The sequence below is a fragment of the Siniperca chuatsi genome, linkage group LG20 (genome assembly GCF_020085105.1).
Source record: "Siniperca chuatsi isolate FFG_IHB_CAS linkage group LG20, ASM2008510v1, whole genome shotgun sequence".
In the NCBI taxonomy this organism is placed as follows: Eukaryota; Metazoa; Chordata; class Actinopteri; order Centrarchiformes; family Sinipercidae; genus Siniperca; species Siniperca chuatsi.
Window position 1 is genome coordinate 4,022,530 of NC_058061.1, and position 21,611 is coordinate 4,044,140.

At 39.7% G+C, this 21,611-nt stretch overlaps 1 protein-coding gene across 2 annotated transcripts; it reads right to left on the minus strand.

The window, feature by feature from the left end:
• Nucleotides 1-3,423: 3,423 nt before the first annotated feature.
• On the minus strand, nucleotides 3,424-21,589 carry adam8b (ADAM metallopeptidase domain 8b). 2 transcript variants are annotated; one of them, XM_044180006.1, is made up of 23 exons: nucleotides 20,461-21,589; nucleotides 19,990-20,084; nucleotides 19,174-19,256; nucleotides 18,972-19,047; nucleotides 17,339-17,415; nucleotides 16,660-16,858; nucleotides 15,922-15,987; nucleotides 15,774-15,836; nucleotides 15,490-15,659; nucleotides 15,322-15,403; nucleotides 15,055-15,200; nucleotides 14,092-14,278; nucleotides 13,596-13,685; nucleotides 12,357-12,555; nucleotides 11,158-11,260; nucleotides 10,757-10,922; nucleotides 10,590-10,670; nucleotides 10,385-10,469; nucleotides 8,145-8,265; nucleotides 7,899-8,058; nucleotides 7,678-7,725; nucleotides 6,721-6,777; nucleotides 3,424-5,392 (listed from the first exon to the last, which is right to left on the minus strand). In XM_044180006.1, exons 1-23 carry the CDS (start codon nucleotides 20,495-20,497, stop codon nucleotides 5,264-5,266), a joined length of 2,520 nt encoding a protein of 839 aa, XP_044035941.1. In that variant the 5' UTR covers nucleotides 20,498-21,589; the 3' UTR covers nucleotides 3,424-5,263. The 2 variants fall into 2 exon arrangements, with proteins under 2 accessions (XP_044035941.1, XP_044035942.1); XM_044180007.1 differs by having other exon boundaries at nucleotides 19,174-19,247; nucleotides 20,461-21,575.
• Nucleotides 21,590-21,611: the final 22 nt, after the last annotated feature.

The window sequence follows — 21,611 nt, forward strand, 5'->3', positions numbered from 1 at the left end:
TGATAAACATTATACCTGCTGAACATCAGCATGTTAGCATTGTGAGCATGTTAGCATGCTGATGTTAGCATTTGCAGGTAAGTCTAGAAGAGTCTGGCGAAATGAAACCTACCATGATCACTAATGAAGACTGCAGCGTGCTGGCGGCAGTTCACTGAAGTTTTTTTTGGGGGGGTGGGGGCTTTTCAATCAAGTTTCAATCACAGGATGAGCTTCTACCCTAGAAGAGGTCACTGCCCCCCAAATCATACTTATACTCTCAACTACTACTTATAGCCTCAACGTTTGACAGTGCAGCCGAAGATAGACAGGAAAGGTGGAGAGAGCGAGACACGCAGCTGGATTCGAACCCGAGCTGCTGCGGTAAAGACTCAGCCTTGGTACATGGGATTTTATTCAAACCCTTTACTTTTAAACCCTTATCAATAATTGTTGCAGGTACTTGTAACTTTCCGCAACATCCACGTTTTGTCCTCTGATCGCGGTGACTTTGGAAGGATGTGATGTTCGTCGTTAACCTTTTTGTTTTCATGAAATGTAACTTCAAGTAGTACTTGTTGCACCAGTTGACCCACACATTTACTGACTGCTGCAGTCATTGTACACGATATAATGATCGCTGAGGAGGAGCGGACCCTTACCTTTACCCTTTGATGCCTGCATGTCACAACCGTCCGCTTCACAAAATTGAACTCGCATTTATAAAGAGAGCAGCTTATTGCAACTTTATGGGGTTGAATTGTGTTAAAAAGTAAAGTCCACAAACGGAAACATGACTGCCTTTACTTCCTAAGTGTTTCAACGTCATTAACAAGCGAGGTCATTGCAACCGCTGTGTGTATTACACACCTGCTGTCACCTCGGTACTGATTCACAGTCATTTTTCACATTGTGGCACAATAGAAGACACGTTTGGGGGGGAAAAGTACAGTTGCAGTTTGAAAAAGGAGAAGCTGGAAACAATTGAGAATTTGACTCAACTGTTTTTAACCAGAATTGCTCAGCCTTCAAACTGAGTGATTCACAGTGAGTCACTGAGCTCTGCAGGTTATCTTCACTTCTTACTTCCTTCTCATGACCTTTGTTTAGTGGTTCAGTTGAGGACTCACTTTCAGCCAGCATCCTCTGTTTTACCACACGTGTCAGGAAATGATTTGTCAGGAGGGTTGAAAAGTCATGTCAGGTCACGTCAGTTTTAGATTCCGATCTCAACCTAAGGTGCAGAAACATTCAAAACTAATAAGCTGTCATCAGTTATATTCTGTTGTTTTGACATTTAAGATAATGTCTGAGACACAGTCACAGCCAGAAACCTTGAAACATGCATCATTAATCACCGAGAGAAGACTAAATTAAACAAACGCAAAGACCTATCGTGGTTTTACTGTAGTCTGTGGCGTTGGAAAGTCTTGTGGATTATTATGACAGATGGCTGCACGTTTTGACTAACCGCCCTGATCCCTTTGAAGAGGGATGCTGTCATCAGATATCATCTCCTGCAGATTGAGCCCAGTAAGCCGCTGATGTGAGATAGCAACAAGCGGAGGCAAAGCTTAGCTGTAGAACAAGCCACACTCAGTGTAAACTGTGTTGTTTTATGAGCTGCTCGGCTCGTGAGTCAGGGTGAATCAGACGAGCTCTCGGTGAGAAACCAGCCCCTTGCTGTGGCCTACATTCCTCAACGCTCAACGCCCGTCTGAGCCTCAAATCAGAGTTTTTCCTTTTACCCACTTATACTTAGATTTCATACGTCTGACAGAAAATATTTGTGGGGGTTAGAATGAAAAAGGGATTTATGAGGAGGTTTTTTTCTACATTAGTACTGACAGAGAAGAGAAGAAGACTTCCAAAAGCTGCAGTTTGCAAAGATATTTTAGACAATAGCTTGCTTCCATCTTCGTGGCAACAGTTTGTGTTTGGCCCTTTCCTGTTTAAACATGACAATGTGCACAAAGCAGCTCCATAAAGAAATGGTTTTCCCAGTTTAGCTTTCCCAGTTTGGTGTGGAAGAACTTGACTGGTCCAGACCTGATCACCCAACATCACTGATGCCCTTGTGGCTGAATGGGAGCAAAATCCCTGCAGCCAGGCTCCTAAATCTGCTGGAAAGACTGAAACCAGAAGAGTTGGAGGCTGTTACAGCAGCACATTAAATGCCCATGGTTTTAGATTGACACCCACAACAATCACATATTGGTGTAATGTTCTGGTGTCCACATCATTTTGGCCTTCACATCAAATTTGTGAACATGGTTTAGAAATATGCAAAACTTTGTCTTTACAGAGCCCAGTAAGGACGTCAGTTTAAGTGCACAAGGTCCAGGCTCCTGAGACCAAACTTAAATCGCTTTCACGTCTTTTGGACGGCTGTTACCGTCAGTGTTGTGACCATGCCGAGCGACATTCACTGAGCGTGTATGTAACAGTCAAAGAAAGTTGCATACAGTGCTTTTGTCTGTGGTCGGGTTTGCCTAGAAGTGAGGAAGATTTGGTCACTTAGCTGGTGTGCTGCTGAAAAGTAGCCTCTGTCATGTGTGTCTCATAAACAGTATCTGTCTGACGAATGGACAGCAGCACTGAGTATCGCCTTACAAAGATGATATGGCTAACGTGTTAGCAAACAGTTGCCTATTTACATATTATTAACAAGTCCAATTTTGTCATACTTGTACTTTACTTGAGTATTTCCATTTTGTGCTACTTGATACTTCTGCTCCACATCTCAGAGGAAAATATTGCACTTTATACTCCACTACATTTATTTGACACTTACTTTTTACATAAAAACATACGATGCAGTACTATTCTACTTATGTACCCAGTAGTATACAAAGTATCTCAGATTGGCTCCACATTGAACTACAACATTAAAATGCTCTTACATGTATTTATGATAAAAACAGAATAATATTCTATAATAATAAAACTCTGAAAGAAGCCATTCTGCATAATGCTGATAATACTTCTGTACTTTAACTTAATTAACATTTTGAACTCAGGCCTCTTACTTGTAATGGAGTATTTTCAGAGTATAGTATTTGGATCTTCCACCACCGTCTGTACTGTGTATGTTTTGTTACTTATCACCCAACATGTATATCTGCGCTAAGCTAATAGTGACGGGCCGGTTTGTGGATCAGGCTCTTATTTGCTAATTCACTTAGAAAGTTCTTGGTTTGTTTCCCACAAGAACTGTGAGTCTGTTAAACTGGAAACAGAAATAAAACCCCATCAGCCTTTGCGTCCGTCTGACTCACTGCTGCTTCTCAGCCCGTTTCCTTTAGCTTCTCTCTGGAGACCAAACACTGGATTAACTGCTAACTGGTGTGGAAGCTGTTTGCCGGGAAGAACAATAAAAGACTTCTCAGTAGGTTAATAAAAATGTTATACAAGAAAAAACAGCACAGAGACGAACACACAATGGACTTTTCTTTTTTTTTTATTATGCAATTCACATAATGAACCTCTAAGGAAAACACAGCAGATAAAAAGTCTTCCATCATGTTTTGCTTCACACTGATGCATTGTGTAATCTCCTGATGCAGCATGATCTCTTCATACTTTTGTAATAAAGTGCACTTTCTCGGTTGCAACAAAAGGCCCTCTCATGGGAATGAAGTTTTTACATTCAATCAATCATATGTGAGCGATTCAAAAGTAGGATAGTGATCATACCAACTGATATCTTGTATTTTAAGATCTACAAGGTATAAAACCCTGTGACTGTTGCAGCAGAAACATATCAGTGCAGTAAAAAAACAAGTACTGGCTCCTCGAGGCTATGCCCCCCGTTGCGCAAAAACAAACAAAGGAGCATGTAAATGTTTCAAGCTGAACCACAGTAACACACACAGCTCATCTGAACTGTGTAAAGCCTCCCATACTGTGTGTACCATTCAAAGGTTTTCAAGTACAGTGTTTAGTGAGAGAAAATTAACCTTGTAGAAGGCACAGTTTGGCTTTGGACACAGTTTAGAGACTGAACGGAAATCATTGGGGTGTGGAGCGCAGCTCAGATCCACCCCTCGGCTTAGAAAAACAACTGCTACGCCCTCCCCTGTAATATCTCAAAATAATGTCAAAGTGTTGAACTGGTACAACTCTTTTAATACAAACTTAAAACAGCTATAATCAATATTTTTATAATAATGTATAAAACGACAATGTGAAAGGTGTCGCTCGTATTGATGAAGCTACAGAGAGCTATCAGCTGAATCTGCAGCTCCGCTCGGCTTTACGGAGCTTTATTCTGAGTTTCAGCTCATTGTTTAGCTGTCCGGCTGCAACTTTACTGTTCTGGTTCACTCTCACGGCGCCGTTTTCAGCTAAAACACTTCCTGCCCAGCAGCAAACAGCAGACAGACACAGTTAGCGGCTAACTGGTGAACGTAGTGGAGCATTTAGCAGCTAAAGAGTTTCCCTCAGGGGTTGGTGGAGACCAAAAACAGAGCTAAAAGAGAGAGAGTAACGGACTTTAATGTTGCTCTGTAACTGCTGGATGTGTAAATAAGCTTGTTTGCTAACAAGTTCAACATATTAAATTAAAAGGTGATATGTCAATGTTTCCTTATGGCCAAAAAAAAATCAGTTATTTCAGGTTTAAGGTTCATAAAGAATTTCTTTTATGTTTTTATTTCACACTTGCTTTGGCAATGTTAACGTCTGTTTCCCATGCCAATAAAGCCCGGGTGAACTGAACTGAATTGAAAATTAGCATTGCTTAAGCTGCAGCTCAATTGAAGGCTGAATAAAATATAAATCTGGGGTGAGAAACATGTAAGAAGACGCTCCTCTGCTCTTCCAAAATATTTCAGACTACCCTCGCTTCAGCAAAAAGGAAAAACACAACACTCCCAAACTTTTGGACCCTCTTTCTCGTCTAATAATTTCCGTACAGTCCCTTGCACAAACATTAAATAAATATTTTAAAATGTACATTTTCGTGTGAGCACCATTTTGCTCAGGCTTATAAAAGTGCAACTTGTTGTTACAAAGGAAGTTAGCAGGAAGAACTTTTTTTACACGACAACTGCAACAGCAATTAATGGAGAGTTTTCACCCCAAATATCACTTTTCCACAGCAGCTGTTTGTCTCGCGTCATCAGACATTCTCAGTCGGTGAAGCTTCATCACACACTACATCTTTAAAGGCTTTGAAGACAAACTCTTTGGCCTCTGTGACTCACCCGTCTGATCCTAAAAAGGATCCCTCTCTTTCTATATGTACATGTACAGGCCGAACGTGATGCTTTTAATGAGACTTTCATGCGAGTCTGTGAAGTTGTGGCTTCGCTGGGGGCAGCGGAGGAGTGCATGGCTTGATCCTGGCAGCCGGACGAGGGCTGGGCTTGACTGGAGGTGCAGGAGGAGGATTTGGTTTGGCTGCCTTATACTGAAAAGCAAAACAAGACGAATTTTAGACAAATATATAAATGTGAAGTTGCTATTTCTGCACCTGAAACTGTGGAGGTTCAGGGAGACGTTTTTATTTTGTTGTGATTTTATCTGGTCCCAAAAAAGAATAGCAGTCTAACACATGACAGAAAATGGGCTGCAACTTTCAAACTTCAGTGATCCCCAGAGGGGAAACTCACATGTTACAGCAGCACAAGAAACCGTTTAAAGAGGCAGGAAGCGGATAAAGAACTATTTAAAATGATTAAATAAGTATTGATTAAGGTAGCTCTTAGGGTGTAGTGTAAGGCCTGTAAAAGGTCTGAAATGGAGTTTAAGCCCTTTGGTCTGGGCACATAAAGGTTTAACAGTTTAGAGTCTTAAACACTTTTCATATAAGATTAAAGATAATATCATGAATATACAATAGAATACAACATTTCAAGAATTACACTACTGTCTATATCAAACAATACCTCTTTAAAATACACTTGGCAGCTAGTAAGAAAGCCATCACACAAAAAGGACGACTGTCAGTTAAATAAACTCTACGGAGAAACTGAACTTTACATTAAATGATCAATATGTAAAATACTGGACTAGATACAGTATATGTGCCTATAAGATACATTACATATGTCATTGAAACTATTATGTTGCACACGTCAACCCCTTCTGTTTCCCTGAAAATGTAATTAAAGCTTTAAAAAAAAAAGAGCTTAACGACATAAACACAGAAACCATTTGTTGTGTCTCTTTTGTGTAAAACGAACCTACATGTTTCTAGAAAACTCGATTTAATCTAGTCTTTATTAATCGTATTACTCCTTCAGCTCCTGAGTGATTTTTACTGTCTGGTTTTAACTATAACACTGTATGATGGACCTACTTATGAGTTTATAACGAGGAAACTGTCTGAAAGCGTCTGATCTGCAGCGAGACATGTATTTACTGGAAATACATCCCACAAGTAGTCACTTGACTACTGCGGGTAACTGGGACGGACCCAAACTTCATTATGACTACATAATATAAATATATGGGTGCAATAGTAAATACAAAATATATTTTTATAAAAGGGCTGCAACTAATCATTAGTCATTAAAGATTAATCTGTCGATTCATCGTTTTGTATGAAATATCGTGAGAAAAGCAGCAAATCCGAACAACGGACAAGCTGGAACCAACAAATTGGCATTTTCACTTCATAAAATTACTTCGATTATTATCAAAATTGTTGACTAATCAACTGATTGTTTCAGCACTCCTGAACTTCACCAATTATCTGCAAAGAGACCAGTGAGGGCAGCTGCAGGTGTGACTCACCTGTGTTTTATTCAGAGGCGGTAAAGGTTTAGATGGAGGTAGAGGAGGAGGTTCAGTCTGTGGTGAAGAAGAAGAAGACGAAAGTCACTAAGACATTTTCACACAAATACTCAGAGTTAAACACTGGTTACAGACTAAATAAAGACTGGTATGAGTGTGCTGCTCAGACATGGAGTTAAAGGATAAGTCTGGAGATATTATATATTTTTCTTATCATCAACAAATCCCATGAAAACACCAAAACCAGCAATGAATGAATCCTACTAACAAGTATCGAGTGTGTGTGTGTGTGTGTGTGTGTGTGTGTGTCAAATGCCTGATATATATCTTCTTCCTCTCTGCCACAGAGCTCCATTGTCGTCCAGAAACTATTAAAAACACATCAATGAGCCTCACTGTTGCACTGGCTGACATGTTCCTTCATCACCACGAACACACACACACTGTAGTTTATTCTGACTCAGTCCCACACACACCGTCCTGCTGCCCTGAACGCTCACTAGAGCAGCAAATGTGGATTAATCCGCCGCTAAAAATAGTCCCCAACAAATGCACCATTTCCTCCTGTTTGTTTGCTAAAAACTACAGCGAGCAGCTGCTTTAGGAAATTACTGAGCCTTTTTAAAACATGAAACTATATTTTTGTGTGTTTTCAAATGAAATGTTCAGTAGGAACCAATGGGCTCGGAGAGGAGAGCCACAGACAGAGTAGGGAAGTCATTGAAGTTTTGAGAGACGGACTAACACGTTGGTTTTGGTCTTTTCATGGGATTTGTTGACAAGAAAAATCCAGAATGACACCAGCCTTGTCTTTAAGCAGTTGCACACCACATGTCTGAATACAGATAACTTTCTCCATGTATTATTTAATTTGACTAATGAACTGGAGCAGCCGATTTAAGTTTCCAAGTGTCCTCAGTTCGTATTATGCATTAAATCACATTTTTTTAAGCTTACCGGCTCAGTTCGCGAGGTAGGTGACACAGGAGATAACTTCTTTGGCGGCTGGGGGGGAAAAAGCAGTTAATAACTATCACAGTGCTTTGCATTGGCATTGTAAATGCTGTTCTTCTAACACTTCCAGCTGTTTATCTGTAACCTGCCCACACATGATTAACTAATTGCCCCCTGACATGAATTTCCATGACTGATTCCTTTTGTACCGCTGCTCTCTGTACCTGTGGAGCAGGTCTGCTGGGAGTCACAGCAACAACCAGAGGAGCGCAGGCTTGTGTTGCTGTTGATTCCATGAAAGTGGGCTGACTGATCTGAGGTCTGCCTTTAACACCTGGCTCCTGGAACATCGGGTTCAACTTGTCTGGAGCTGAATGCACTTTCCTGCGAACACAAAATGTATTCAGCTGGGAAGTGAAAGACTGAAAGCAAGAAACAGACACAAGAGAATGAATTCAAGTACAAACTACCTTTTAGAGGTGTAGTTGTCCATGTTGTCCTTTTTACAGCACATCAGCCCTGCAATCACTACAGTGATCACCAAAAGGATGGCGAGAACTGCACACACACCAGCTACAATCCCACTCTGACCTGCAGGCAAAGACAGGGAAATTACACCATTACAGCGGCACTTTGTAATAGACACTATCTCTGTTGTTATAATGCTTTTTTATGCACAGTTTATGTCATACTGTGTACTAAATATATTACTTAATTTTAACCATGCTAGCGGCGGGGATGGAAATGCCAGTCATCTGGTCCACTCCTTTGGTCCAGAGTGAAATATCAATATAATAATATATAATATAATAACTATCGGATGGATTGTCATGAAATGAGGTTCAGACATTCGTGGTCCTCAGAGGATGAATCCTACTGACTTTGGTGATCCTCTGACTTTTCATTAAGCGCCATCATCAGGTCAACATTTCAATTTGTCCAATTTAGTTTAGGACTACATACCTGAAAAACTCATGACATTCCCACTGTGCTGTGCTTAGTGCTAATTAGCTCATTTTAGCATGCTAACACGATAAACTAAAATGGTAAACATTATACCTGCTAAACATCGGTATGTTAGCATAGGCATTGCGAGGATGTTAGCATGTTGATGCTAACAACATCGGTATGTTCGCATAGGCATTGCGAGGATGTTAGCATGCTGATGCTAACAGTGTGCCTAAGTACAGCCTCACAGAGCTGCTAGCATGGCTGCAGACTAATTTTAGCATAAGCAGCTAATACAAATGAAAACATTAGTTTACTACTATTTAGTCCTCATAGAAAATGTCTAAAAACACATAAAATGGGAAAGAAGGGGCACTTAAAAGATTTGCTCTGGCCTACAGTGTCTCTTTATGCACCGACTGCTTCCTGTTCTTTATTACAACATACCAACTTCTGTCAATGTCAAATTTATTTATTTAGCACGTTTAAAAACAACCACAGCTGAAGTGCTGAACATAAACGTTAATAACAAATACATAAAAAGAAAGTAAAAAAATAAACATAATAAAGAACAGCAGCACAATAGAAAATGTATATAAGTTCAACTAGAATTGAATGCCAACGAGAAGAGGTGGGTCTTTAGCAGCGACTTAAACGTTTCTAGGGTCCGGGCAGCTCTTATACGAAGAGGTAAGCTGTTCCAGAGATCAGGGGCAGCCACTGCAAAGGCTCGGTCGCCTCTATTTTTGTGCCTGGATCTCGGCACATCCAAGAGCATCTGGCTGGTCAACTTATCGAGTTATAACAGCGAGAGGCGTTTCTTGTTTTAACGAGATATCCTGATTTTGTGTAATAACGAGAAGGTTTTGTGATATAACAAGATAAAGTATGTTATTATAACAACTCTTTTTAAAACAGATTCGATTGGTGTATAGTAATAAGGTGAAAAATATTGTGTTTGTAAAAAGGATCTCAAGAAAAACATCATAATAAGAAAGTGAGCATCTTTTTTCTTATGGTGGCAGGAACATAAACTATGAGGAGGCCAAAACTGTACAACACCTCAACAGAAGGATGACCTTTGCACAAAAACAATAGGAAAGCTGTTCTGTTACGCAAAAAGGGTAGTGTCATTTCTAAGTAGTCACATTTACTGGCAAATTTTGTTAATCGACATATTTCACCATCATTTGGGAGAAATACACAATGAAGCAGATTACTGAAAATACAGGTTTCATGAGTTCTTCAATTTGTTGTGGGAAGGAAAGAAGAAAGTGTTGTACACCCTGTGCTTAAGTATTTCACAATTCTGGCCTGCTCTGCGTTAGAGTTTCTTCTGCCTCCTTTATTTGTGTTTTTAGCCGTTTGCTGTGAAGACTGAATAGTTGCACAAACACTTGGCAAACTCTTTAAAACTTTATAGTGTAGCAATTAGCTCCTTGTGCAAAAGATATCACATGTGAAAGGCAACCGCTTATATGCTATTGTTTTATACGTTGATACACAAGTGCAGTCAATTTTAAGATTTATCAGGAACTGATTAGGTCAACGCTGGAAGAAACAGGAGATCACTCATTCATGTCTCCTACGTACTGTAAGAATGATTCAACCAGCAGGTGTGACCTGTTTTTGTCTGTGCTGCTCACTGAGAGCTCACTGAACATATTTTAAGCTTTTTTATTTAGCAACCAAACCTGCTCAGAAAGTTGGACTTTGCATTCGTTTACTGTCATAAAATCAGTTTCAGTGAAGTGTCCTGTACCTTGAGGTAAATCCTCATACTGGATGTCACAGTACGGTGGAGCCCAGCCAGGATTACAGTGGCACTCTTTCTTGTGATTACACACCTGAAGATAAAATGCAATAAAATTAATCCAGACATGAGTCAACTGAATTGCACTTTGGTCCAGAGGAGTCAAATTGAAAACAGCTACACATGATTTCAAACCTTAAAATAACTCACTCACCCCTTTGTTGTTGCATTTCTTGGCACAATCCTCCTTTCCCCCATAAACTGATAAATCCATACATCTGTTGTCAAGACAAACCTGTGCACAAATGTTTGATTCTGAGCAAAACATCCACCATAACTAACAAAACTCCACGTAATGTGTCTCCCCACTGAAAGTTTTACCTTATTTGGTCCACATCTGGTTCCTTTCGGCACCATGTCGATGTTTCTGGTCTTATCGTCATCCACAGGTAGTTTACACTCTATGTTGTTCACAGTGTAGGCTGCCCTTTTACCTGTGATAGACTCACCCCCTCCTTCACAAAACATAGATCCACACTTACGATTCCTACAAAAAAAGACAGATCAACTAACTGATCAAGAACTTGTTGAGCCACATTAACGACATTCCACAAACATAAAAACTAGCCTCAAACATACAACATTTCATGTGTTTTTTAAAAGTTTTTGCTACTTTTCGGTACAGCACTGGTTCATTCTGTGCACCAGGTTTCCTTCAGGGGCATTTTGTGATAAGCTAGGCCTTCAGCAGGAAGTTCAGTGTAAATGTTGATGATACATACGGTTCTGTACAGGGGATGTAGCTGAATTTGTTCTTCCCACAGTTAGAACCTTCTTCGCCCCGTTTGTTCAGGTCAAAACACCGCTCTGATCCAACTCTGGTCCCTGAGGAAAGAAGATATTCACTGTTCACTGAAAAAGTCAAAAGTCAAGTCAACATTTTGACTTTTTAAATCAAAATCAAATTATAGAATTAGAGTCATAGAATCTAAAATTTGCACAGCATGAGTTTTGTAATAACGCATCCACTGGTTGGTCAGTGGAGTTTATATGGGAGCCCATTTCTGCCAGGAAAAGAAAATCCAGACGAAAAAGTAAGAATGATGACTTTTTAAGTCATAATTATGAGGTAATAAATCAATATGTCAAAAGTCAGGGGTGCCCTGGTGGTCTAGGGGTTAACGTGCCGACCATGAACACAACAGTCATTAAAGTCCAGCCTGAAAGCTTTGTGTCATTCCCCTCGTCTCTACTGTCGACTGGGTAATAAAGGCATACAATGCGACTCATTTTTTCCACTTTCCATTCTAGTGGAGATCTTTGTGATGGGCTCGGGACATCTCTATATGATACTGTCAGACAGTGTGGAGTAATAAGATTTAAGCAACCTTAAATAAAAAGGGAAAACTGGATGTTAAGTTCAGGCACAAGAGAGGTTGTTTTACCTTTATTTATTCAGGGAAGTTTCACTGAGAGGAAGCCCCTCTTTTGCAGGAACGCCCTGATCACATTCGCACAGTTACACACATTCACACCTGGAAGTGGCCCAGTACGATCTGCTGGCCACTGAGCAGCTCCACTGGAGCGGTTGGCGTTAAGGGCCTTGCTCAAGGGCCTCAGTGGTCGTAATGAGGGAGGGACAAGAATCTCTAAACTTTAGGCCACCACAGCATTAAAGTTGGACATGGTAAAAATGAGTCTATTTTTTAATTACGCATTTCTTTTGTAGATGCAGACAATCATATCTTCTGTGGGAGTGCTATTCACAAACTTTTCTGTAGTCCTTTCTAATAAAAATGCACGCTATTAAATCTTTCTTAAAAAGAGCCACTTACACCATGTGACACTGAAATTTACTGTAGCTGCTAGAAAGAGACTATTAACTAACGCTCCTTGAGGCTCATCTTGTCTATTCAAAAGAAAAGGAAAACAATGAAACCCCTGTTTTTAGACCAAACTGACAGCAGTGTGTTCAGTGTACCTAGTCCAAACAGCCTCCAGCAGTGCTGCAGATGTGTGGGGCATTGGCCGTTGTAGCAGTAGCCCTCTGCCTGGTTGTAGCAGGGTTTGCCGTTCATCTCAAAGCTATCTTCAGGACAATCCCCCGACACTCCGGTGCAGAATTCAGGCAGGTCACAGTCACTGGCTGACTTTCTGCATACACTTCCAGCCAGTTTGAACTGTGTGTTAAAAGTACATTTCAGGTGATTTAGTAAGAATTATAGATTGTTAGCTCACGTAAACGGTGTATATAATTAGCTTGTGTATTTATGTGGTAGTTCATGCACGACCTCTTTCAGTCTTTGAAACTGTCATTTGAGGAAGGATGTGATGTGGTGAGTTACAGCTCATGGAATCAGCCAAATATTGCCCTGTTTCCTGTTATTATTGAACTGCTGCTGTTTGAATGTGGTTTGAAGAGTAACCTTCTCCTGTGACGGGGTGTGTCTGAATGATTGGCCTTTCTGTAGCCTGCGATCTCTGTCCACTGACAGTGGAGCCGATCTGGCTTTCTTAACCCGGTCTAGAGGGTTTTTTAAGCCACACTATCAGCATGGTTCTAAAGATGGCAATGTTGGCGTGTCAGTCAGTTGGTTCGTCCACCATTTTGTACAGACGTTCGTGGTTCCCAGAGGATGAATCCTAATGACTCTGGTGATTTCCAGACTTTTCCTCTTGCACTACTAAGTGGTTGACATTTTCGTTTTTTATTGAAATGTATCGACAACTTCTGGATGGATTGCCATGAAATTTGGTACAGACATTCATGGTCCCAGAAGATGAATTCCCTGACTTTTTCCCTAGCACCACCATGCGGTTCTGGCACATTTGTGGTTCTTAGTGAAATATCTCAGACATGCCATAAGATTTGGTACATTCATGTTCCTCTCAGGATGAATTGTAATAACTTTGATAACTTTTTCAAAATTTGACCAAATACATGCACAATCAATGTCTTTAGTACTAATTAGCAAATGTCAGCATGCTAACATGCTAAACTGAGATGGCGGACATAGTAAACATGAGCTCAAAGCACCGCGGTGCAGCCTCACAGAGCTGCTAGCGCGGCTGCAGATTCTTAGTCTTGTTGAATCACAGGTTCAGGACTTCTGGTGGAAATTTACAAAGCAAACGAGTTTTAATCTAGGTTTTTAGCTGACAAAACATTAGCACTTTTAAAGCTACATTAAAGACAGCTGGGTAACGGTAGCTAAAGTACCTGGCAGTTGTCACAGCATTGTCCATGAGCACACTGGGATCCGTCAGTCAGGCGACAAGTTGAGGCATCACAACAAGGGTTCATGCATTCCTAGAAAAAAATTCCCACAATCTTTTTCAGTGTTATGTTTGTGTATCCAATTACACTTTCATCAGGAATTTCAGTGATGAAAGTTCAGTCAAAACAGATCAGATTTCAGTCTCCCACACAAGCAGCATCTCTGACAAGAATTTCATCTCTCTGATAAGATGTGAGCGCATGGGGAAACTATTTGAATGTTTGAGGCCAAACTCCAGCTTGGGATGCCCTGAATCACCACTAAATTCTCTTTTATTAGCTGTAACCTCACACACAGGAAACCACACTAGTCAGCTAAAACAGAAAACCCAAATGGCATCTTCCTTCGCCAAAGGATATATTTAAACTTTCCAAGGTCCCAAAAATGACTAATTTGTTACAACCAGTGCCATTAGCCTCTACTATTAGAGGGTTTTACCTCCACAGTGCCACAGTCACACTCCTCTCCAGGGTCCAACAGGGCATCGCCACAGCGAGGGCCCAAAGCGATGATCTCAGCGCCTAACGGTCTGGACAAGCAGCTGGGCTGAGCTCGCTCCATGAATTCAGCGAGCTGCTCCACACTGCAGCTGCTGAAAAACTCCGGGAACGCTTGACTTCCTGTCCTGAAGAGGAGCAAAGAGATTTCAGCTTTACAAAAGATTCAATGAACACCTGTTCATGTTGTGATTTTAATTTAAGTCAGAGCTAAATCAGTATATACGCTATATGGACAAAAGTATGTGGACACCCGAACATTACAACTATATGTGATTGCTGAATATTTTATTCAACAACCATGGGCATTAATGTGCCGCTATGACAGCTTTGACTCTTCTGGTTTCAGTCTTTCCAGCAGATGTTGGAGCCTGGCTGCAGGGATTTTGCTCCCATTCAGCCACAAGAGCATGAGTGATGTTGGGTGATCAGGTCTGGCTCACAGTCGGTGATCCAGTTCATCCCAAAGGTGCTGGATGGGGTTTAGGTCAGGGCTCTGTTTCACACCAAACTGGGAAAACCATTTGTTCTGGAGCTGCTTTGTGGACGGGGGCAATGTCATGTTGAAACAGGAAAGGGACGAACACAAACTGTTGACACACAGTTGGAAGAACTCTACTGTCTGTAATATCCTTGTATGCTGTAGCATTAAGACTTCTCTTACATGGAACTAAGTGGCCCAGCCCAAACCAAGGACAGGGGGTGTCTGCATACTTTTGGCCACATACTTTTCTTTGTGCAAGCTGAATGCTCATGATGTTCCAGCAGAAATATGATACTTCCAAACATACAACACAAAAAAAAAATCAGCAAAATATATTTTTTTTATCTTGCCAAAAATAAATACACATTATAAGTAACAGCATGACAGAACAAAAGCTCCACTTTGCAGTAACATCCTTACCTGAGCTTATCTGCCATCACACAGTTCCCACTGATGCGAGACGGACCACAAACACAACGTGCATCTACATCATGGGACAAGCCAAAATTATGTCCCATCTCATGAGCGATGGTGGAGGCGAGGCCTATTGGGTTATCATGGTGATCCTGAAAGAGTAAAGCAGCACTGTTGCTTTAAATTCAGCAGAATGCATGATAAAACACCAATGCACTCCCTTCATCTCCAGCTGTTAAAGGATGAATGTAAGTTAGAAGCCTTTATTCATACCTGATTGACTCCACCTGAGTTCTCAGTACACATAGCAAACTTATTTGCCAATCCTACTGTATCTCCGTCAAAATCCTTTCCACTGTTGAGGGGAAAAAGTCTAACATCAGGTCAAACTGGCAGCATTACTGTGTTCAACATGCACAGACATCTAAGACTGATTCTTACGTCACAAATTGGGCATTGTCATGCTTCGTCCTCCGCAGAAGATCAGTCTGCCGCCACAGGAGGAAGTTGTCGAGAGCAGTCTCCGAATTAATGTCAACGTCGATGTAGTCTCTGTAGTTCCAAATCTCCAAACCCACCAGCATGACGCGAATGTTCAGATGTCGATACAGCTGCAGGGAGAGGAGGAGGCGTTTTTCAGTGAGAGCTGTCGGCTAAGAGCACTGATGGCACGACGCCAGACAAACGGCTTCCAAAACATGAGTTTGAACAGGAAAAAAATGTACCTTGTCAACGTGATTTATTACGCCGAGAATACGGGATTTAGTCTTGCTTCCATATCGCTTATACTGCAGTAAGACAAGAGACAAACATGATCAGATTCATTTGGCGAAGGAAATGATAGTTGTAAAGGAGTTAAAATGAGATATTTACCTCAGTATTGTCCACCACCACAAACAGCTCGACAAACCTCTGCGGACCTGCGATGGGTGTAGTTTTCTGAAGAAAAAAAGGAAACAACCTTCATGCTAATATTCTTATTTAAATCCACATAAAGATGCACAAAAAGGGATCTGACTGTGACCCTCTACATGTTTATTTATGTCAGTTGTTAATTACTTGTCTTTATTATTTACTCATCTCTTTGTATATACATTTATACATATATAATATATACATTATGATATCACCAATGATATGATATCACTCTAGCACCTGTAGCCTCGGCATGCTGAGCAGAAGGCTGACTGTGACCACGGATGTTCTTGTTTCGTTATCTGGTGTATGATAATTTTGTGGCATCCTCGTTACCAGGTGGTGTGTGTGAGACTTTTAGTGTGCTGCTGAGTGCCGATCGCCTTGTTTCCTTGTGCTTGAAGCTGGTTTTTATTTAACCAAATCATATTTTTGAATAATAAAGATTAGTATTTTTAATATAACGCTGCTTCCTAGTTTGTTTACGCCTTAATGGCGTTTGAACCTGCTGTCTGTGGATAGTGGGTGCCACATTAGTTACAGTTTGTGTTTGGTCCCTTCCTGTACACCTTACATTGCAACATGCAGGCCTTATATGTGGATGTTACAGTGTTAATGTTCAGTGTCTTTTTTTAGACACCTGAACTTCCATCATTTCCTGGCTAAATTAGATAAAACCATACCCACGTGACCTACCCACGATCTAGACCTGAAGAGGCCAGCGACCGGAGGGTCCTGGTCCTGGTCGTACAGTGTGGTGGTGTCGGATGAGGAGGCGCAGCTGACACTGCCGCTGATCTTCAGGTGCTCCCGTCTGTAAACTGCATGGTCACCATCCTCAGACTGTCCCAGAGGCTCTATCAGGTAAACCTGCTGCCGGGCTCTCACAAAGCCACTGCAAACACCGAAAACAAGAAGACAAACGCTTCACTTGTAGATGTTCTGAAGTAAAACAGCATAAATGCGATTCGACATACAAATCGAAATAGTTTTGTCCACAGGAGCACAACAGATTTGGTCGAGTTCTGAATACATTTCTTAGTTTAGAGGCAATTCCAAGTGCTTTACGTAAGGCAAAGAAATGCATTCGATTGACATTTAAAAACACAGTAAAAAAGGACAATAAAGTAAATTAAAATAAAAGACCAGAAATACAGTTATAGTGCAAGTACAGTGCAGTAATAGGATAAGATGCCTCAAATTCAATAGTATTCACATACGCGGGCTTCAAAAGCACCTTGAAAAACTAACTGATTACTGAATAACATGAAGCAACACATTTCACAAGAATCTAAGAAACTTTTACTGGAGACAATGTTAGCGGCAAATTACAAACAGGAAGTTTGAAGCTGTATAAATATCTTGATTTTCTTACCTAATGCCTGAACAAATCCCAACACTGACTGAAGAGTCCTTCATGCCTTCAATGTGACCGTGATAGTAGCAGTGCTCCTGGATGGAAATACATTCATCAGATTAAAGACGTCAGTGTGTTCAATCTGCTGAAGTTAGTTTGCACTTCACATTCTTCTTATCGACGTTACTCACAAAGGGTTTCATGTTTTTAGTGCCAATAAAATTATGAATCACGGGTTAGGAACGCCAGATCTTTATCATGTTGGGTTCACTTAATAAATAAATAATATTGCATAATAAATATATATGTATTTGTTATAATGTCTGACATATTAAATATTAATATTTAATAGTACAACCTGAGAGTATCTCACCTGCTAATGGTTTCAACTATTTACCCTGAAAAATCCTTTAAAAGCCAAAGATTACCAGATCTGAGTCAACTTTATGAAGATTTAAAATGCCTAAATAAACATAAATCAAACTAACTGAAATTAGGTGAAATACGTATATGTATTTCCTTTAATTCATTCATTTACTCATTTACATTTAATTTAATGAAAAACATTTGTTAAAACTCCTCTGTGTTTTAAAGTAACATTTGTTCAGTTAACTTTTTATTCAGTATTACTGCACTGAAATATTTTACAGATGGATTCCTGTTATTGTGTCCATCTTCTGTACAGTGTATAATTATCAAGTTTAAGTTTATTTAAAGCTGTAAAAAGTTCAAATGTAATGTCGTGTCTTCAGGACCAGAGTACAAAACTGACAAAAAGTAAAAAGTATGTTCACATAAAGTGCACATAGCAGAATAAAAAGATAATCAGAATCAGAAATACTTTATTGATCCCCGAGGGGAAACTCTTTTGTTACAGCAGCTCACTATCACGTCAGTGCACACAGGGATAGAAGTACTAAGCAAAAAATATAATATGCTATAATACAGGTCAGATAAATTAAGCACCAAGTGGGTATAAGTATAAAATTAAAATAAGTGTAAAGTACAAAGTGGATTACCGGTTGATGATAAGTATGTACGGTGTAATAATACAATGTAATAATATAAATAATAAGTAATAGTGCATGTACTGTCAAGTTAAGTGTAGCTTAATAAGATGATTATGAGACGGTGGATATTGCAAGTATATAAAACAAGATATATATATATACACATATTTATATATAGCTAGATAGACATATATCTATCTATAGATATATACACATGCACATATAAATATACTTACACAGATATGTACAATGTAGAATTTTAGATGATGTAGCGTGCCAATATGTCTGACCAATTTGAACTTTAATAATATGGGGGGGTTGCATATGAATTTGACATTTAGGGCACCTGATAACAACTTTAACAACTTTAGCAAAAAAAAAAAAAAAAGAGTTAAACTTAACCACCATTTACTACAGAACAAGCAGAGGTGTTTTCAAAATGTCCATCAGAAAAAATTAAGGCAGTAAATGTATACTTTTTTTGTACATGAAATGTCAGAAAATAGGGGAAAACACCTAATTTCCCAACTATCAACCATCACTTTCAACTACTCTATTAAAAATGTCACCTTTCTACACTCAAACAGAATGACCTGTGTCTTAACTTAATGCTTCAGAGGTAAATTAAAGTAAAATCTCACCTCATTTGGTGACGTTGTCACCCGTTTTCCGTCCTCTGAATAGTGTGTTTCAGTGTAGCCTCTCCCAATGAGATTCCTATAAAATACAGGTGGAAAAAGCTGTAAACAAAGGTTTTATTTTTCATATATTTAAATATTAAAATACACATTTGTTAAGAATTGAAAACAAAGATTTTCTATTTAAAAAAACAACAACATTTACCTGTTTTTTTCCAGCTGGATTGTGTGGTTCCTCCCTTCGATGGCCAACTCGTACCGAACCGTATCAGGATAAAGCTGTAGAAACTGTCCATCAGTCACACGACAACTATTGATAACTGTAACAGTTAGACCAATTGGCAGAAGTCGAAGAAGTACTTGCATCCTTTACTTTGATAAAAGTAGCAATACCACAGTAAAAAAAAACAAACTCTGCTCCAGGTAAAAGTACTGCATTCAAGTTATTACTTAAGTAAAAGTACAGAAGTATTATCAGTAGCATTATCGTAACATTTTAATGTTATAGCAGGTCCAGAAGAAACTAACTGAAGCTACTTTATATACTGTTGGGTAGTTTAATCTATAACACTGGTGGAAAGTATCTAAGTACATTTACTCTAGACTGTACTTTTATGCTACTTTACACTAATACTGTAAATATTGTACTTTTTACTGCACTAGATTTGTTTGACAGCTGGAGTTGCTTTGAAGATAAAGGTTCTAGGTTATGAAATATGATGCGTTGTTTTAGATTCAACTACCCAACAGTATGTAAAGTAGTAAAAATTAACTTTACTTCTACCAGCTACGACAGTAAAATCCTGCATGCACAGTAATTAATCAGTAATAATAATTCAACACAGACAGAGGAGTACATTTTAAGTACATTTTGATGATACCTGCATCTTTTTACATTGTGATGTTGCTACTTTTGCTTAAGTATAAGATCTTAATACTTCTTCCACCACTGATCGTTATGTTCTGTATGCAAAATCATTGCATGATTCTCAGGTATCACAGGTGGGTGAGGTGTAGTCACCTGGTGGTCCAGCAGGCTCCTCTTCTGTCTCTGAGGCCTGACCACCTCATATCTCTCCACGTGAGACAACATCTCAGAGCTTTGCACGAGACAAACTACACACACAACAAACAACACTTTACTGTTATTCACATTTACACGAAATATATTAGTAGCCTGCAATGTGGAGACAGTCTGAACAGAACTGCATTTTAATCTGTTGGAAGTCATCGACACTCCCTGATTAATTATATTATTACATTCACATAGCAACAACAAAGACTTTTCATGCAGTTTTACAGACGATATGAGCCTTAAGACACAATTAATGGCATTATAATAGGCGGACAGCACATTAACAGCTTCTTATCTAAGCTTTCCGGTTTGTTCTTTTCAACCAGGAAAAACGTCGGAAAACAATAAATTAAAAAACTATTAAAACCAACGCATAATAAAGGTATTTTAATCCAGAATAGTAAAGAGTAAACCTACCCCACGTCAGCCACAGTGAGACCGTTTTCTCCCCCATGATGGTGAGCTCTGCTCGGGCTCTGCTCGGGCTCTGCCGCTCATCTAACTTACTCCACCGTTAATCATCGGTGCCAACTGTTCCGTTAAAGCTCCGCCTCCGGTTATCGCCGGCTCACACATTTACCGGAAAGAAACAGTCAAGCGAGCTACCGTTGAAACTTAAAAACACACTTCGGGTTCAATAAAAGATGTAAAAAAAAAAAAAAAATGTTATAAAAGCACTGTATTGATCAACATAGCCCAGTTTGTGACCTTAGCACTCCGTACGTTAGCTAGTCCGTCATTAGATAACACAGCGTTGTTCTAACGCAAATCTTACGGTAAAAATATGTATTTTTTAACTTGTCATCCAGAGGCGGTGTGTGGCTTTAAAAGGTGTTTTAGTGATCCAGCAGATGTCTCCTGTTTGCCCGGAACGATGAAATGTTTGGCCGGGGGCGAAACCAACGTTTACTACCGCGACTGTCGTACGTTCCAGCGAAGAAGAAGAAGAAGAAGAAGAGCAGGAAAACTGTGAAAATACTATATTAAACGTTGAGAAACATTTCATCATTCCAGCCAGAAAGCAGTCATCACGAAAATACGCAGCTAGAATAAAGAATAAAGAACATTTTGACTTTTCCTTAAAGACGATATGTGAGCGCAGTTCAACTATTTGTTTCTGGATCCGTCTATTTCCTGGAAATGCCAACTTAAGCTATGGAGGCCAACCTGTGTGTGGTTGACGCGTTCTTCAGTTTGTGCCTCTGGCTATTTCCTGAAAATGCGCACTTAAGCTAGTCCAACCTGTATGGTTGACGCGGTCTTTTAACCGTTTACCAAAAGACCTTTCAACTTAAAAAAAAAAAAAAAAGACAAATAACACACGGTAACAACACGATAAGCACATTCAGAAGACACGTAGTTAAACAAGCACAGAGGGAACTAACTTGTTTTAAATCAACCAAGAGCGGGAGCTGTTTGTAGTCTCTAATGGTGCATGCAAGATATTGTACAGTAGAATGACTTATTAGCTTTGGCTAACTTGACGCGGCTCTAATGAAGGTCAGTTGTAGCACTTAACTGGCCAAAAACCAATAATTAACTTACTAATACTTCAACTGACAACAAAT

What these genes read in the sequence shown, in the direction of transcription:
- adam8b (XM_044180006.1), bottom strand. Translation starts at nt 20,497, where the DNA reads ATGGGGGAGAAAACGGTCTCACTGTGGCTGACGTGGG. An exon ending in GGGATTTGTTCAGGCATTAG is followed by an intron (nt 16,859 to 17,338) that starts GTAAGAAAATCA and finishes CGGTGTTTGCAG; the next exon opens with TGGCTTTGTGAGAGCCCGGC. An exon ending in GTATGAGGATTTACCTCAAG is followed by an intron (nt 8,266 to 10,384) that starts GTACAGGACACT and finishes CTTTGCCTGCAG; the next exon opens with GTCAGAGTGGGATTGTAGCT.